The sequence below is a fragment of the Ixodes scapularis genome, unplaced genomic scaffold, assembly GCF_016920785.2.
Source record: "Ixodes scapularis isolate PalLabHiFi unplaced genomic scaffold, ASM1692078v2 PGA_scaffold13__105_contigs__length_92229423, whole genome shotgun sequence".
In the NCBI taxonomy this organism is placed as follows: domain Eukaryota; kingdom Metazoa; phylum Arthropoda; class Arachnida; order Ixodida; family Ixodidae; genus Ixodes; species Ixodes scapularis.
Window position 1 is genome coordinate 44,311,889 of NW_024609839.1, and position 19,892 is coordinate 44,331,780.

The following is a 19,892-nucleotide window of genomic DNA, read 5'->3' on the forward strand; positions in this document are numbered from 1 at the left end:
ATATACATTGCTTGCATTTGACCTTGCTGGATTCGGATAGTATTTCAATGGACTACACGGGTGGTATTTGTGGAATTGTTTATATCAACCCCCAAGGAATGTATAACAAACGTAAGCGAAGGTGTCTAGCTCGTTATTAGCCCCTTAAGGCCTATAATTGAGATTTTACTTAAATCAAATTGTCCTGAAGCTAAACTAATAGAAGCTTTTCTCACGCAGACTGTCGCCCTTCACAGGTTCCACATTTTCTGCTGCTAGTGCTGCATCTACCACTGGACAGACGTTCGAATACTTGCTTTTACTCCTGTTTTCCTCTAATGTCAGAGAGTCCAGCTGTAGGGAGTTTGGAGGCTGAGGAAGCTTTTGGGGACCTGCAGCAGTGTCTCTTTTAATTGGAAATGACAATTCAAACTGAACGGTGTATTTTCGGAATAGGCTGGAATAAAGAATGTCAGGAAAAAGTATAAACATTCTACATTACGGCACTATTGCCGTGCATAGTTTGGCAGTTCAATACATATCATACAGACAACTGGGGGCAATTCGGCCGTTTTTGCTGCTACCATACAAACTAATTTCCAGTAACTGTGCAGCTTCTAAGAAATATGCCTGCATATGTGTATAAACTATATATAAATTCGCAAAGAAGCTACATTTATGTAAAACAACCCTGTTCTACGAGCACTTTCAAGATCATCAGACGCACGGCCTTTAAAACATCTGCGAACCAGCGCATGCAGAGTGGCAGCGCAGAGTCAGGGTCGCAAGCTAATTTGCCGACCACCCAAAGGCCCATGATATAAATGCCACTTCAAATGCCTTGAAAGCGGGACTAATATCGTCTTAAATTATGAACGTGCAAGGAACAGAATTCCAGCGTCTAAAACGCTCGCGCCATCGCTTCACCGACCCCTCGCAAGATTGCCTTGTGTCGTGTGGACGGACGGGGAGGTTCATCGGCGGAATTGCCTCCGCCGAAAGCTTTCGGGATTTGTAACCCAATTTTAAAGGTAAAAAGGGACAAGCAGGCTTATAAAATGTACGGAAGCACGTCAATACCGGCCTAACTCAACGTCTTGCACACCAGGTAAACGAAGTCCAGCTCCTCGAAGAGCTTGCGGCACACAACGCCAAACCAGGAAACCGGTGCTGGGAGGCGAGCCGATGCGAGATCGCGGAGCGGAGTACTCCCCCTGACGTCACAGTACACCTCACCCAATCCGGGCGCGGCGACCGCAGCAACACTTGTGCTCGATCTTGGGGCTAATAGACAGCCCCAAAGGAAAAAAACTTCTTATTTTATGCCTGTGTTGAATGAGCACAACTAAAGAAGTTGTCAAGTGTTCTTGTGTTCTTCCCATAAAAAAAAACTTAGTATGAGAATTTAAGAACTCTATTTCCTGATGTTCTAGGTTTTCCTGATGACTGACACCATATGCTAACTCCAGAGTGGTTCACGCTCATACCAACGATGAACTACACCAAATTCAAACTCAAGCGCCCTTTACTTGCAATTGACCAGCAATGTATGCCAGAAACGCTTGGAAGTAACCAATTCCCTCCATTGTGATGGAACTGAAAAAAAAAGGAGAGAGAAAAAAAAGGTGTAAATAGAAATATGCAATGTCCCACTTTATATTTACTCCAGGCACCATAATCTATGAGTACCCAACTACCCAGAAAAAACAACTGCAGCCCAAAATCTGTCTTTCTTTTGCGTGAAAAGCATTGGTCAAGAATCGGGTGTTCGAGGCCACTCTAACTCTTTTCCATGGTTGCATGCCATGACTACTCTGAAGCAAAAATTAAATTCTAGGCCACCTAAGGCACATACACATAATTAAAAGTAATCAGGAAGTAGAACTCATGAAACATAATTTTTATGACAACTGAAATGCCACAAAAGAATTGTTTTAATTTGAGCTCACAGTTGTGGGGGCGACTCCCTGCGACACCCACAGAATTCAAAGTCATGGTCCCAGCTGTGGCTCTCTGGCTTTGGTTTGACTTTGTTTGCTTTTATCACCAAATATGCAAAGTCATTAATGAAGCAAGCAAAGCCAATGGTCACACCTGCATGCAAATACATAGCTGGAAGATGACGATGCCTGGAGGTTATGTGAAATAAATAAACATGTTCTAAATTTAGAAGAATATTGATAGATATTATTAATTTTATTGTGGCTGAATAAGATTCCTTCGCCACAAAGGCGCTAGTAATCCTATTTGGTATAAAATGATTAATGTGCCACAGAAGTCACAACACTGTGAGCAAGGAGGCCAAGATTGGTTTACCAAAAACAGAACATGACATAATCCTGCCTTTATCATGACACTGCATGTGGCACCATATGTGACAAACGGTTTTGATGAGTGCCAATGAGCTCAAAGGAGAAATCTCATTTACCTGACAAGGAACGGTTGAGGGAAACATAGATGGGACATAAACTTGTCTCGCAGTTGCTGAACAAACATCAGGTTCTTCAGAATTACCGCGTCACTTGCCTTATCGATCTTTGTCAGCACCAGCTGAAAAGAAAGAAGAAATGTGTCAGAAGGTTGTCAGGATTAGCACTGCTCACTGACAAGGACAGTGTATATTTTTGTGTAAGATACCATTGGGAAAATGCTATGACTGTGTATGGGCACAGATTGGGTGGAAGCATTACATCAATGTTTGGCTGGGATTCGCGTTCAATCTATGTGTCCAACGATGCTTGGCTCTAGGCTTGGGCCAATCGCTGACTTTGCACTGTGTGATTAACTTTTACGGAGCAACAAGAGAAAGTGAAAAGGCTTTTAGCAGTCAGGGGTTATTGATCTGCCGGTGAGCATGCCGGAGGATGACGGCAACATGTAATGTACGCAACTTGCCAAAACTGTACAACTGTCAAAGATGCCCAGTAAGTTGCCATGTGCAACCTAATGCTTCTATTGCGTGTACCTTCTTTTGCGAAGCAACGACAATGACTTGACACAAGTTAACAGTGCCAGTTGTGCATTCCAGACATGATGATTGCTCGATGACGCACCAAAACGATTGAGTGTTCTGCACATTTTGGTTTCGTGGCATTGCTGAACCGAAATTTGGAGCTCACAAAACAAGCCTGGAGCAAAAGGCGGGACACTGCAAAACCCTAAAACATCACTCATACAACGAATCTCTAATGGACGGCCGTATTTTTGAAAACGTGTGCAATTGAACACGGTTGACAAGACCGACAGGACATGTGACGTCACGATTCTCATTCCCCTCTCGTTACCCTCTCCTCATTGCTTCATCCCCCTCAGGAAGGGGAACCAAAGCGAGGAGGAGAGAAGCAAGGCCACTTCCCCTCATTCTCAGCTGTTCGAAGAGAATCGTGACTTCACATTCCTCGCTTGATCGCGCCCTTCTTTTCAAAAATGCGGCCATCCGTTCGAGATATCGGCATACGAGTGATGTGTTGGAGTTCGTAGCATTCCGTTCAATGCTTCTGCGGCCTTATTTTACGAAAACAAAATTTCGGTTCAGGTGAAAAAGAAGGTTATTTCCAAGTACAGTCGTCAATCAATATTTCGGACCTAAACGAGGAACTGCGACCTACCCGATAGAAATGGTGCATATTCACAACTGATGTTTTGAACAGCTTAAAGTCCGAAAGGCCATGCATCTCGCAGACCAGCGAGATTCATGGCCATGGTCACTAAGGTTTCTTGGTTTCGTAGGCGAACATCGGCCTGCGCGATGACAATGCGGAACAATATTCCCGAAGGCAGAATATCGAAATTCACGGAGTCACTCAACAACCCAACGAAAGCCTGTTAGAGGTAATTAACGACATTGCTACTAAGCTAGGCGTGCCACAACTCGCAACCACTGACGTCAAGGCTGCCCACAGGCTAAGAGCAAAGGAAAGTAGACCAGCACCCATACTGGTGAGGTTCACTGAGAGGCGCACAAGAAACGTTTGGGCAGAAAAACGAGTTAGTCTTAGGAGCGAAAACATTTACATTAATGAAAACTTAACCCGAGCAATCAAGAATTTGTTGTGGACAACAAAAACATGTGCCAGAGAAAAAAACTAGAAGTATACATGGGTAAAAAATGGAAAGATTTTTGTGAGACAGGACAAGGCTGCCGCAGTAATTCAGATTGAAAGCGAAAGAGATTTTGCCAAAATTAGATAATCATGCAGTCTTCCTTTGAGTCTTTTGAGGAATGGGATGCTTACACAAAACAGTCAATAGCAAAGGACGGTTGCGGGAATACGAAGTTAAGTTTATTACATGTAAATGTGCGAAGCATCTACAAGCATTTTGATCAGTTAATGGTGCTTTTGGAGGGCCGGCTTCCTCTCCTTGATGTGCTTATACTAACCGAGGTAAATTTACACGAGGCATCTTGTGCGTCCTTTAGCCTAACAGGTTTTCATTCCTACAATATATGCGGAGAAGGAAGAAGGGGTGGGGGAATCTTATTATACATAAATAACAACTGTTTGTCCGATAGAATTGATGTAAAATTGGATAATGCAGAAATTTGCGCGGCAGTCGTAAATAAGGATAAGTTCTCCTATGTAGTTTCTGCCGTTTACAGACCACCCAGTTCTAATTTAAACATGTTTTGTGATGAATTATCGAAGCTGCTTCCGAAATTTGATAACAATAAATATTTAGTTCTTGCAGGAGATTTTAATATTGATGTTTCGAATGAGTTAAAACCTGGAGTGTTGTGCTATCTTGACACCCTTTCTGCTTTTGGGCTTGAAAATGTTATTCAGGATTATACACGGGAAGAACATTACGGTGATAAAATAACAAAGACATGTATTGACCACATAGTTACTAGAATAAGCAACTTAAACACATTATCTGGAGTAATTAAGCAGAAGCTTGCTGATCACTATATAAAGGTTTTTTAATATTAGGGGAAGATATACTTGGAAACCCAACAGTGGAGGACCAGTATAAAACTATACTAGATAGCAATAAAATTGATAATTTTATTCAAAAGTATGATTGGAATTCTTTGCTAGTCTATGATCACCTAACAGTCTACGAAAAGCTGGTTCACCAATTTCAGGATATTTATGCAAGTGCTACTAGAAAGGTGAAATTAAGAAAAAGAAGGCCCGAAAATATTTGGATAAATCCGGAAATATTAGAATCGTGTCATCAGAAGGAGAGTCTTTGGAAGCGATGCAAGCAAAATCCTGGTGATATCATGCTTAAAAAAGAGTTCCGTGAAATACGCAACAAGGTTACAGCTATAATTTGTTTGGCGAAACGGAATTATTATGTAAACCAGTTTAAAGCTTCGACTAGAAATCCGAAAGAAACGTGGAACTTGGTTAACCAAATAATTGGCAGGAAAACTAAAAATAGTATTGATGATACGATACAAAAACATTTTAAAGAATCTAGTTCCTACAGCGAGTTAGCAGAAATGTTCAACAAAACATTTATCGATGACGTAAAAGAAATTAGAAATATACCGGCGACCAGCTTAAATGACGTTTCCCCAACATGCTGCATTAACTCAGCTTATCTTCCAGATATGACAGAAAGTGATTTGTTGCGTATCATCCACGCTATGTCAATAACAAAAACGCCAGGAATCGACAATATCCGAGTTAGAGGCATACGCTACAATTTCGATAAAGTAAAACACATTTTGCTTAAAATAGTGAATGACACACTGCATACCGGAAATATTCCTAAGGGTTTAAAAGTATCTGTGATAAGGCCGTTATACAAAAAAGGAAAGCAGCAAGAGGTCGGGAGCTACAGACCCATATCAATCCTACCATTCATGACACACATAATCGAAAAATGGGTTCAAATAGCAATGAATAATTTTTGCGACAAATTTTCCCTGATAAGCACTATGCAGTACGGCTTTCGGCAACAAAAAAGTACCATTAATCTGCTGGAGGATTTCGCTGACTGCATTACCGAAACACTCGATAAAAACAAAATAGCCCTAGCTCTTTTCATAGACCTGTCGAAGGCATTCAATACAATCGATCATTCGTTATTGTTGGAAAAATTATATAGTATGGGGTTTCGAGGTCCTTTTTATAAATTTTTTGAGAATTACTTCAAGGATAGATTCCAAATAGTTAAGATAATGAATAATCTTAGCAGCCCGGCTCAAGTCCAATTCGGGGTGCCACAAGGAAGTACTTTGGGGCCTATGTTATTTAACATTTATATGAATGGGTTAGAGTTTCTGCCCCTTCAGTCAAAAATGTTTCAATACGCAGATGACACCATATTAGTTTTACCACATGAAAAGTATGATGAGGCAATTTCTGTTTTTCAGAGAGACATTGATATGATAATTAGATGGTTTGTTGCGAATTTTATTTCTGTGATTGTTGCAAAAACAAAACTGATGTGTTTTCGAAATCCGCACAAACAGATAGTAACATCTCCAAATATTTGCTTGCACTCGGTGCAGTGTCTGGATTGTAGCTGTAAACCTTTAACATACGATAGTTCAGTTAAATATTTAGGCGTCTTTGTTGACAAACACATGCTGTGGAATGCGCAGGTGGGATGTGTTGTAAAAAAAACTACGAGTCATATTTGAGTATTTGTATAAACTCAAAAGTATGTGCAGCTTGAAGATAAGATTACTTGTGTTTAAATCTTTGGCGAAAGCTGTATTACGGTACGGTATTACACTGTACGGTCATTGTTCAGAATACAAAACACGAGCGATAGATAGGATACTAAAACACATGGTAAACAACATATCATATGGAACTTCATATCAAGTATTGGAAACTCAAGAGAAAGCTAAAGAGCTGGACATCCTGTTTTTTAAAAGCTTTTTTACATACGTAGCAATAACAAATAATTATTTCAGTAATTCCTACAAAACTGTCGTAAATAAAAATAGAGATTTGAGACGTACTGAAAGATACGTCATTCCGAAAATATACACACTGTATGGAAAGAAAAACAGAAATCATTACATTCCTTCTTTATTTAACAAACTCCCAGAGTCCCTTATGAATATAGATTCCACTAGGGTACTAAAAAGGAAACTAAGGAATTGGTGTCAAGCATCTGAGCTGTAGATATCGTAGCCTGACCGTTGGAGATATTTCATACTTTTATTTCATGGTTGCGTGAGTAGACTTGGCTATAAGCACCTATATTTCATGCTCTAACATGTTCCCTTTTTGTATTTATTTGTGTTGCTAATTTGGTGTTCCTTTCATTTTTTTTGTGCTGCGGAGTGCTTTCTTTTTGTTTGTTTGTTTGTAACATGTATTCTAGTTGGTCGCCCGGCCCCACATACAAGCAGAATGCTGCTTTTGTGGGCCAGCTCTTTATTTTGTATGACTTGATCTGAAAATAAAAATTGAATAAAAATTGAATTGAATTGAATGATGTTTCTTAAAAAATTGTTGTGGGCGATCAGCGGAAAACATCACCGAGAAGCCGCCATTTTAGATTCTGTGTTGGCTGCACATGGATTGGCTTAGTTCGGCAGTGCTGCTTGAGTACTGCTAAGTCCTACCACTAGGTGACGAATTGCAGCTTTTTTTTTTTTTTCTAGCTGCGCGTCATTATCATCATCATTGTCACCATTTTGCTTTGTTCATTCGTCATACTGTAGTCGTGGACTTGTGCCTCTCATCTTGTCTCGGTGAATCGCGTTTTCGGACTATGCTGGCTTGGACATCATGGCCCCATCTGTTCTTCTGCTGCCGCGATGTGTCACTAAGAAGCGCAAAAAATACTCGGCCATAACACTAGAAAAGAAGGCAGCAATTCTCAAGCTAATAGAAAGTGGCTGAACGCAAGTGGAGGTGTAACCTGAAGCCAGGCACTATTGACGGCCTTTTTAAGCCCACTTAGATGCAATAAAGGCAAGTTTTATAATCTGATTTTTCAGACTGCTTTATTATTCTGATTTTCTTTCGGTTCCTGCGAAGTCCGAAAAATCAGTCGGCGACTAGTCTCCATTAAACGAAACTGTTGATAGTATAACAAACACTCTTTTGTAAAACTTCAAAGTTCACAAATTAACTTGCACTAAGTTTGTCTAAATGTTAGTTCACAAAAGCTAGAAGTCATTGTTTAAGTCATCCCCTCTGCCAGTGTCAGAGGAGATGACTGGAACCACAGCATGCTGAAAACATAATCCTGGCAAACAAATCTCACTTCAGACTGGCAGGTTTGACTTTTGTTCACATCACAGGGAGGCCATCTTACCCCGTAAGGCACTTTGAGCTGTTCAAACATTTCAACGGCGTCCTGGTCAAAGTTCCGGAATCCGACGTGCCCATCCAGAACCAGGAATGTTCTCTTTAGGCTGCAACAGTTTAAAGGAAAAAAGCAACAGTTTAAAGGAACATACTTCAATCAAAAAGAATTTTCAATTGTCTTGTCATATTTATTTATTTATTTATACATACTGCGACCTCACTAAGGTCATTGCAGGAGTGAAAAATGCAGATACATGAACAAAACAAGACAGAACAACAAGATGACTTTGTATATGATTCACTGAAAACAACATGCATTAAGGGAGAGAAAGACTGATAATTGCGCTAATAAAATCAACACTAGAAAGAATATGTATCTGTCCATCAATTTTATTCCAGTCATCAATAGTTTCGAGAAAAACAAATTTTTTAAACAATTTTTATAACACTGAAATGAATTAACATTTATTGAATGAGATCATCTGGTGCACACAGTAGTAGAACATGAAAGAAGAATAAAAGCGGATGACAAAGGGAAATTGTGGCCATACCTATTAAAAATAAATATTACAGCCTTAGCTAGGATAGATTCAAGTAGATTGACATCCTTTTTTTAAATAGGGGTCCCATACATAAAGATCAATACAGGGATCTTTATGTATGGGAGCTTGGGAGCAGATAAACTCAAAATGTCTATCCCATCCAACAATGGGCGTAAAAAAAAACACACAAGTATTTAAACACACTTTGTTTAGAAGTACATTATCAATACCATAACCAAAAACAAGGGGCGATTTTTTATTAGTAAATCTCATAAATACAGTCTCACCAAAGTTTGAATTCATTTACCATTCACTACTCCAATTAAGTAAGTGCACGAAAGATTTGTTAAGTAACAGCTGATCATTAATGGATGTGATGTCATTAATATACAAAAACCAGGAGCATGGCACTTTTTTGTTTCAGACCTCATATCTCCAAATTTGTCATAATTTGTCAACAAGAGGGGCCCCTTGTATGATCTGATGAAACAATATAGAAGCAGTGCAGGAGTCTGGCAGGACCATTTGTTTTTTAAGCAGCCGCACTGGTCCTCAATCAAGCTTGGTGCTCTTGTGTCAAGCTTCACCACTTCGCAACAATGCACATGGGTAATTGCCACTTTGCACCAACGAGCTTGAGTAGGCCTAGAGCGGTAAACCAGTGGCCAAAAACGACGCCGCCCCGGTTGCCGCCATCTTGACCGCTTGCCACATTAGTGATCACGTGACTTTAAGATCGCTGCGCCCCTAGGTGCGCCAGATCAGATTTGCCAGATTACGGTAAGCAGGGCCGCGGTCCAAAATTTACTTGATCTCACTCTAGGGTAAATGTTCAGTACGTTGGCGTTCGAAAACCTACCCGCGTTCAGTTGCTTTATCAGTCTTGTCACGTGACATGATCCGCCAGAGCAATTCGGATCCATTCAAGTAAGATTGGAACGCGGCCCCAGAGGGCCCCTCTGCTTGCCGTGATTTGGACAATCTGATCTGGCCCACCTCTGGGCGCAGCCATCTTGAAGTCAAGTGATCACTAATGTGGCAAACAGGCAAGATGGCAGCAATCGGAGGGGTGCCATTTCCGCTGCAGGCCTTGGGTTGCGGTTTACTGCTCTAAGGTGATACTCAAGCTCGTTGCTTTGCACTGGCTTCTCGGAGAAGAGGCTGACACAGAGGAGCACCTAGATTGGCTCGGTGGGCTTAAACATTACATGGGGTGAGTGCTTGATATGTCTTTTGACTATATTTCAAATGTGTAAAACTAGGTGGCGGGCCCTTATTGCAATGCAAGTGATGCTCCATATTTTTGGTAAATAAGTCACTTTAAGAAAGATTCAAGGTGCATGCTACATTTAAATGTGTTAAAACTAAACGAAACAATTAACGTGCTGCAGTGGTTTTGGTGTTTTCAAAAAGACGCGCAGCCATTAGAATGTCTACAAGCTTACGAAAGAATTACAGATAGGATAGAACACGAACAGCATACCTTTTCGCCTTCAACACATATTATTTTAATTCCTGCAGGCAGCACACTCCCAAGTTTGTAGCCGATCACAAACTTGGAGGTTTGCCGACTGCAGAAATTGAAATTTTTTTGCGCGCCAGAAGATGTGCTTTTCGAGTTCTGCCGTATGTGTAATTCTTTCGTAAGTTTTAAAACCATACTATTACAATTAGCTTTTTAGACTTCTATTTCCTATTGGCTCTTGGCCCTAAGATGCAGCCAATAGAAAACCAAAACCATAGCAGTTTACTCAAAATGTTCTTCTTTTTTTCTGAATGCGAGAACATGCTGTAGTGTGATAAGCATTGTTTCCATGGAAGTTTACGATCGCAGACTGGGTAAAACACAAAGTTTTGCTCACTTCGTCCGACTTGTGAGGAACGCGCTGGCGAACGCAGAAAACTCTTTGGGCTGCCGGAAACCGTAGCCTGGCATGTCGACAAGACCAAACTTCTTCCCAACACCGTAAAAATTTAGCGTTTTTGTGTGACCCTGAAACAAAAAGTAATGCTGGGGGAACATTGAACAATATCACGAGTTTAGTGTTAACAATGGCAACTGAAGCTACTTTTCCATGAAGTACTGACAAAGTTGTGATTTAAAAAGTGTCGCGACCTCCAGGTTGACCGGGACCTTTCGGGCACCGTCGGTGTCGTGATGTCCGTCTGTAAAACAGCTCAAGTGAAATTTATTTACAGCTGAACAGGGAGGGGCTCGTCGGGGAACCTGCCCTTTTGGCTACCCTCTAACAAAAGAGTCGGGTTTTTTTATAAGAACTAGCCAAAGGCGAACAAGTGACCGAGACTCGAGTCACATTGGCAGCACGAAACAAACAAGGTACAAAGCGTCGCTCTGATGGAATGATGAACGGGCTAGAGCCTTGCATAACCGGACCCTTGGCCGAGGTCAAGGGTGCGATGGCGTGATCGTGGCAGGGTTCAGGCGGGGCGCGAATGGGCCAGAATCTCGTGAAACCTGACACCACCGGCGCAGGCCATCTGAACATAGTACAAGTCCACCACCTCGTGCGCGGCAAAGAAAAATACTACTACATCATGTACATACTGGGTGCCTCAACTGGCAGGCCAGGAGCTAGGCACACTTAGCACCGGCTGACAAAACTGTCACAATAATTTTGCTGGCTTCAGTTAAAGTCATAGCCGGCTTACAATCCTTCTTTAAAAAAGAGTTTCTTAACAAAGCAAAAGTTTAGATGTTCTATGGAGGAGGCCGGCCACCTCCGAGTATTGGGCTCAAACGCGATCTCCTTCGGCCTCCCTTAGGTGGGAACCGACGGGGAAGGTTGCAGAAGTCACACCTGACAGCTCCAGTTTTCTCCTGCCAGATCCCGGGCACGAGAAATTGAGCACCGAACACAACAGGAGGTGCATGATAGCATTACATGCCAGCACAATAAATAGGAAAAGTCTTAGTGTTGGCTTAAATATGTACGCGATGTGAGCAACAAATAATGCCGAGGTTCTTTGATAGAATATATGGCCCTCCAAGCTTTTAATGTCAATAGTGCAGCGTGGTATCCGAGCCTCAAAGCTCATGATCCGATACAGTATGACAATATATAAGGTATAAGCACAGATGAACGCATCCTAGAGTAAGTTCACTAAGAGGTTGCAGAATTTTGAAATCCAGTCTTGCATCTGATATTAGGGTGCTATAGAAGCATATCCTTATTCCCCAGCGTTGCCTCTCAAACTGCCAACTCGTAAGAAAGCCAGCCTACAAAAACACAAATATTCATTTTGAGATGTGCACAAATAAAAATTAATAAAGGTAGGGCAAACACCCAAGACGGGCTTATAAAACAAATGATGTATATTGAAAAATATATAATAAGCACACAGTCCTAAGATGTCTCATAAAGAGATGTATCACAAAATTAGACATGGCCAATATCATAAGCTAGTCAATCTTGCCATTATCTGCAATTTCATACCTTTCACAATTCGCTTAGTGCCGATTTCTCAATCTCTGGGGTACCGTATCAAAACTTTGGTGCTGACATGCCAACCCAAATGTCCTAATGGAATCAGCCCTCCTCTCAACAGTGTTTGATCGAGTGATTGATAGATTAGAAGTGTATTTATTTTAAATTTTTTTCTAGAAAAAAGAACTCTTGACAGCGGAAGAAGTACACACACCGGTTTCTTGGAGACCTTGACACATACATCCGGCACCTTGTGAAACACCGCCTGAAGCAGTGATGACTTTCCCACGTTGCTCGCTCCCAAGACAGCGACCTGTAGGTTTTACATAAAAATGAAGGGTTAACCGCTTAAATTGTTCTGGGCAAGCTTAGCTAGTCAACGCGGAGACATCTCCAAAACCTTTTGGGATGAGTATAGCTCGTCTGCTTTCCCCGGTTCACGCACGCTACCATTTTGAACAAACCAGACTCGCTGATGGCTTAATCGCTTAGTTTACGGCTGTGCCAACAGATGGTAGCACTGAATCTTTTTTAAATATTACTCTTGTTTCTGATTGTGACTAGAAATGTTATTTTGAAGGCAACAAATAACAATTTCGAAGACAACAAGCGAGCAGTTGAGGGTCACTAATTCCCAAAAAACTAAAACAGTTAAAGGCTTAATGAAATGAGACCAAAAACTTCTGCAAAAAGTGAAGTGACAGAACTCAACTTAAGGAGAGGTTCCGACAAAAGTTAGCTTTCTGTTTTCAGTGGCACAAGTGGTGCGGAGCAGGGCCGTAACCAGAGGGGGGTTAGGGGGTTCTGACCCCCTCCCCCCCGAAATTTTTTTCTGGGTACGGCCCTCGTCGGTGCACTGGCAGCCGGCCGATTTTAATCTCCACCTCTGTGCACGCGCAGTGGCGCCGGTCGGCTACCGGGTACCAAACCGGGACCGGTTCTCCGGTTTGCTGTAACTCTCCATTATATGCCACCGATGCACATGATTCATAGGCGAAAATAAGACAATAGACACTTTCAAAATGGCCGCCGTTGTCCCCGAAACCCCCCCTGAAATTTTTTTCTGGGTACGGCCCTGGTGCGGAGCATACGTGAAGCAAGAAAAAGAAAGTGACCGAATCAATATCTCAATTAATTTCTTCGAGGTTTCTTCATTTGCAAATGAGAAACAGTTGTGGAGAGGGACAAATAAGAAATTAAAACATTGGGCTATTTAAACACAGTTGGTTAGAGTACCTGCAGCCTTTTATTAATTAAATCCTTGCGAGATCTTAGAGCACAGCTGTTTTGTTCCCAGCCTCTCATCAGAAGGTGTGCCAAGCCGCATTCCTGACTGTCTGCTTTCATTACCTTTCTTTCCACATGACGGACGGAACACGCAGACACTAGCCTGCTCCAGCTTGGATGAGGACGCTCTAATGCTTTTCATCACAGGCGGCTATTGTAAATCAGTTGGTGCAACAGAAAACACAATGACAAAGACAGTGCAATAAAACTGCAAGCTGGGGTCTTCAAAATGCCTAAAACAGTAACGACTGCATGAAGGCTCCTCCATAGGCTGCTTACCCCTACCAAAAAAGGCATGTCTGTATGCACCTAGGACACTCGAGGTATGTTTGTGAACACGTCAACACTACACCAAAGGTCAGTAAACCTGTTTCCACTGACTGGTGCATGGCTCCGGCGTTACACCGCTGCATTGGCGCTGTTATAGGGTGTATTCACGTGCGGCCCGTGAAGGATAATTCCGGGTAGATCACCATCTTTGCGTTCGTGATAGCAGACGGCTGCGGCCGCACGGGCTGCTCACTCTACACAGAAAATCTTTCTCGGATTCAGGTGGCATTGCTCTTTGCAGTGCGAGTCTAAAACAAAAAAAAAGAGGAGAGGAAGGTTCCGGACTCCTGGATCTTTTCCTTGACTCCCGAGGGTAAGAACACGTGGCTGCAAAAAGAGTCGGCCACTGCCACACTCCCAGTGAGAACGCATCGATGCGAAAAATCTAGACAAGCATAGACTATATTCAAGGCATTTTGTCTCGGGTAAGTATCGGCACAGTTTGCTTTTGTTTGACACGCCGCATTAGCGGGCGAGGCCTACCTGAATGTGAGCTTCTTCCCGCAAGAGCTGCGACAAATTGGCATAGAAAGAAACCTCCGTTCACAAGCATATGGTCCGGCCGTTTCGCAGCAATCCCGAATCTTGAACCTAATATATACTTGTCGAGGCCCACGTCGACATATTTTTTTGTCAATGTGTACAATCCGTTCACACGGACAGCGACCGAGTCTTTTTGCACTTGCGTGTTCGTTCTCTCGGGAGTTAAAATAAGTTAAGAACCTGCAACCTTTCTCTTCTCTTTTTTTTTTACTGCGTCTTAAGTGCAGCAACCGACCATCACATACATCATACTCGCGCTGCTAAGAGTGGTGTCGCCCGAAACAGAAAAAGATTCACTGTGGTGCTCCTATAGACCCCTTTCAAAAAATCTGGCAACAGCGAAAATCCGCTGAACGAGTCCAACAACATTGGGCAGCCGGCGCCATTGGGAAGGACCCTGTTGCGGCCGGCATGGTTGTTTTGACTGTAGCGTTCTTGTTTCGTCGATCCCTTCGCCTCTGTATGGCTGCAGGTAGCGTTTTTCCGATCATGGGTTGGGTAAACGACCTTTCCCAGCTCCCAGCCGTTAAAGATGATGAGGTATATCGCTTCTTCAAGAGCCGATCGGACTCGGAACGACAATTCGACAGAAGTTACAACTTTCTCGTTGAGGGGTTCGTGGTCGCCGCATCTATAAAGGCCAACTACGCAAGAAAACGGTAATTACTAAGATCTTTGTAGTTACGACATCAAACATGTCATCAAAAAATGATAGGAACCGGTTATAATTTACGGGCTGTAGTTAGAAGTCGCCAGTACTCTCCGGATGTGCGACAAAACAGGCGCAGGGGTCCCGCTTCGCTGTCGCTCGGACAGTCGCGCGATGAAGCACACCGCATAAAAGCGACGAGCGAGCGACCAAGGCGATGAGCGTCGTTTTCTAGAAATCCCAAACCAAGCGACGCGACAAGCGACAGTGAAACATTTTCGTTGCTCGTAGCCGACTTTCGTCGCTTGTGCCGTCGCTTGACTCGTCGCTCATCAAATCGCGTTTTTTTACTTGGAATTAAGACCTAAAATTTCAATGCGCAAGTTAACCAGTAAAGGACGTATTCGACACAAGTTCCTACTTGATACGTCGAGTCCCTTTTTCTTGAGGGGGATTTTAGAGTTGGGAAAAGTAGAGCAGCAAATTTTGCAGTGAAGCAGAAGTTGCAAGCGCGTGCATGTTGCTTTGCATAAAGCACGCGCTGCACAGATGTCTGCGCTACAGGCAGCTTAAAGCGTCAGGTCGTATGGCTTCATGCGTACCTAACATATAATTTACATGCGCAAGTTTGAAGCACCGCGAGCTCGTGCATACCTGAAGCTAGGCGCTCGCGAAGCTGTCACGTCCACAAGCGATACCATGAGCAACATTATATTTGTATTTGACGCCTATTTCTTCAAGCTAGCTGAAACTTGAACACTCTACCTCCAAACGCAGCAAAGTGAGATTAAAAACACCTGACTCAAACACCCAAGGAAGCGTAGCGTGAAAACGGTTCGTGTTCCGTTTTTGCACTTCAGCAGGGGAACGTTTGCGCGGCTACGCCGCCGTCAACCGATAACGAGTACATTTCCGAATACGTACCTTAATGCCAGACTTGTTCAGATACCCACTCTGCTTACAGAGGGGTACGCAGCAGTACGTTGGCATCGTGGGCAGGAATTGACTAGCGTATACGGCCAACGCAGCGTATGCAGCGGCGCGCACTATCCTGCAGCATGGCGGCTGCCACTAGTTGCTGTTCCGTACGACAGGTGGCGCTTTTTTTTCTGATGGGTCTATAAACATAAGAGTAAAGCTATACACACTCCATAGTGCACTTCGGCCGGAAATGGCTTTCGCACTACGCGAAACTCGTATAAAACGAATGGTTACAACGAGCTTGCTAAGCGATGTGGTAAGGTGTCTGCTTCATACGCAAGTCGACACGGGTTCGATCCGTGGTGGGCCCACTTTTTTCCTTTTTTTTCTCGAACATATTGTTTTGTTGAGGTGCTTGGCAATATTTACATTTCTTTTTTATAATCAACACTAAAAAAAAGAAGAAACAAACCGAATGTTGTCAATGAAACTTCGCAGAACTAAATGGTATGGGACTCCCTTTCCGGAGGTGCAACCGGGGACAGCGGGGCTTGGGTTGCCGGCTGGACGCCGCGAAGCTGCGTGGACGGGTGAAGTTTTGTAAGTAGCAGCCGCACACTGTCGCCGCGAAGCGGCGTGAACGCAGACAGGGGGCGGTGGGCAAAGGCGGGGGGGTCAACGAGCTCATCAGTGAAGTGATACACGCGCCATTCGAAAAGGGTGACCCACATGGCATGAGCTCTCCGCGTAGTGCGTATAGCCCGCGTCCACTTGCGTATGAAGCCGACACCTAACCACTATGCTATGCCACTGCTAAGAAAACTCGTTTGATGCATTCATTTCATACGAGTTTCATGTAGTGCATATAGCAATTTCCGACCGAAGTACACTACGGAGTGGATATAGCTTTGCTCAAAGATAAATGAGTAAAGCTATATGCACTCCGGAGTGCGCTTCGGACGGAAATGGCTATACGCACTCCTCGGAAAGCTCATGCCGCTTGGGCCACCCTTTTCTGACGACGTGTGTATCACTGGGGAGCTCGTTAACACAGCCCCCGCTTGCGTTCACGCCGCTTCGCGGCGACAGTATGCGGCTGCTAATTACAAAACTCAACCAGTACACGCCGCTTCGCGGCGTCCAGCCGGCAACCCAAGCCCCGCTGCCCCGATCGCACCGCCGGAAAGGGGTCCCGTACCATTTAGTTCTGCGAAGTTTCGTCGACAACGAAATTTTTAGTGTTCATCGCAAAAAAGAAATGTAAATATCGCCCAATGCCTCGACAAAACAAAATGTCCGAGAAAATGAAACAAAAAAAAGTCGGCCGACCGCGGATCGAACCCGTGTCCACATGCGTACCGAAGCAGACATCTTAACCACTATGCTATGCCACCGCTTAGAAAACTGCTAGTGACCATTCTTTTTTATACGAGATTAGCGGAATGCGTATAGGCTCCTTGCACTGACGTCACATCGCACACAGTTGAACACCAAGTAAAAGGAGGAGAGGGAAGCTGCTTTTGTAAGAATTTTGAGTGACAGGTTAATTTTCTATAATCTTCTAGGAGGAGAATGGCGACGCCTGTGCAAAGCCGGGAGGCACAAAGGAGGATCCTGATAAGAGGGGAGCTCCTTCTTCCCCTCTTCTCTGGAGGGCAACGGAAATGACAAATGACGTAGGCTCCTTGCATTGACGTCACATCGCATAGTTTTGCACACCAAGAAAAAGGAGGAGAGGGAAGTTGCTTTTGTAAGAATTTTGAGTGACAGGTTAATTTTCTATAATCTTCTAGGAGGAGAATGGCGACGCCTGTGCAAAGCCGGGAGGCACAAAGGAGGATCCTGATAAGAGGGGAGCTCCTTCTTCCCCTCTTCTCTGGAGGGCAACGGAAATGACGTAGGCTCCTTGCATTGACGTCACATCGCATAGTTTTGCACACCAAGAAAAAGGAGGAGAGGGAAGTTGCTTTTGTAAGAATTTTGAGTGACAGGTTAATCTTCTATAATCTTCTGGGGGGAGAATAGCGACGTCTGTACAAATCCGGGAGGCACAAAGGAGGTCCTGATAAGAAGGGAGCTCCTTCTTCCCCTTTTCTCTGGAGGGTATCGGAAATGACGTCATGTGCAAGGAGCCTATAGCCATTTCCGTCCGAAGCGCACTCCGGAGTGCGTAGAGCTTTATTCAAGCTAAATTGCAAAAAAAAAAAAAAAAAGAACGAAAAGCAGAAGCGGCGATGTCATGTTTGCGCTAAGAGTGCCACGCAGTGTGCCTCACCTCAGGGAGATCGTGATCTGGATACTGGTGCGGGCGAACAGCCGATTTGATGAAGGAAATCGTGTGGTTCCTGTTGCTCACGAAGATGGACTCTGCCCGTTTCATTTCGTCGATGGTCGGAGCAAATGGCGCCTCGTTTTCGTCGAACAGGGGGACCTGAAGGTGCTTCTGCAGCTCATCGCATTTGTTTTTGTATTTTACGTACGTTTCATTCGCCGATCTTTTAAGCGAGAAAGCTCGGCCCGACCTCACGCTGAAAGCCATGCTTGTTTTACGCGTTATCTATGGGCGGCGCCATAATGTTACAATGTGGCCAGACGTAGGATGTTTTTCCGGCGTTTCGCTGGAGGCAACGTTGACTGGAGGTCCGCCTAGGAGGCTATACCCTCTTTTAGGCCCGTTGATTAAAACACAACAGACAGTGTAACGGGTAACTAAGCACCGAATATTCGCACATTAGCATTAAATGGATTAAATGCGACAATTTTTGGCAACTCCCCGTTTCGGTTTCGGAATGAAGATGTGTTGTTCGTAGGGTTCTTGCCCTTGTGTCAGATCACGTCAGACCATTCTTGGTGCTGCTGTGCATAAGAAAAAGAAGATCGGTGGACTAGTGTGTAAACGCATCGCAGCTCTGAGTACATGGAGCGAAAGCTCGCGCTGCAGAACCCAGGGATTCAGGGCTCAATCGCCGCCTCTATCCACTCTACCTGAATAAGGGTTATGTACGGGCGTGAGGGTCGTGTTTCACTACTGCGTGGTGCACGTTAAAGGGACACTGAAAGGGTATTTATGCTCGCCAAGGTTTCTCTTTGTACGGGACATATGAGAGCCCAACTACTCAGAACACAATTTGCGGCTTGAAAGTCATTTCCTTTCCGCCCGAAAACCGCCAATCGAGAACTGGCCGGTTTGAGTCGCACTCACTCTCTTCTCCGTGGTCACGTGCGGTTTTCTATGGTTTAGGTTTAGACACACGAGGATTGGTGGCCGGGTGGGCTAGCGCACACCAGATCGGAGCACGTGGAGCGAAAGCTCGCGCTGCAGAACCCAGGGATCCTGGGTTCAATCCTCACCCCTGCCCGTTTCAATCTGGATGAGCACCGTACCGGCGTGCGGTCGTGTATCACTACTGCGTGGTGCACGTTAAAAACCCCAGGCTAGTGGTCGTACTGTGCTGGCTAAAATTCTAATCTGCAGCGAGTGACTCGTCGCAACTTTGAAATGGCTGACGAAGTACACTCTGTCTAAATATCCACACAATTCCCCCCCCCCCCCCCCCCCCCAATCATTTTTAGAGCGCAGCTCTTAGGGGCCCGTTTCCGGCTTGAGCGGCGTCGCCGTCGGCGTCGGCGTCGCCGTCGGCGTCGGCGTCGCCGTCGCCGTCGGCGTCGGCGTAACCGCGCGGTGCATCATGGGAAATGTCCCATAATGCACCGCGCGAGCCCCCCACCAAGGTCACGTGACCTCGTGGGGGGTCACGTGACCCCCCGAAGTCACGTGACTCCCCTGAGGTCACGTGGCCCCCTCCTCGAGGTCACGTGACCCCCGCCGATGTCGCGTGACCCCCCGATGACGTCATCGTCACTGATGACGTCACCGGCATCCACATCGTCATCGTCATCATCACTGATGACGTCACCGGCATCCACATCGTCATCGTCATCATCACTGATGACGTCACCGGCATCC

General features: G+C 44.4%; 1 protein-coding gene across 1 annotated transcript; it reads right to left on the reverse strand.

The window, feature by feature from the left end:
* Positions 1–1,277: 1,277 nt before the first annotated feature.
* LOC8033239 (GTP-binding protein 8) lies at positions 1,278–18,496 on the reverse strand. The gene is made up of 6 exons (XM_040210792.3): positions 18,201–18,496; positions 12,410–12,508; positions 10,612–10,742; positions 8,215–8,314; positions 2,408–2,529; positions 1,278–1,575 (listed from the first exon to the last, which is right to left on the reverse strand). The coding sequence occupies exons 1-6, from the start codon at positions 18,462–18,464 to the stop codon at positions 1,494–1,496; spliced, it is 798 nt and encodes a 265-aa protein (XP_040066726.1). The 5' UTR covers positions 18,465–18,496; the 3' UTR covers positions 1,278–1,493.
* Between the last annotated feature and the right edge of the window lie 1,396 nt (positions 18,497–19,892).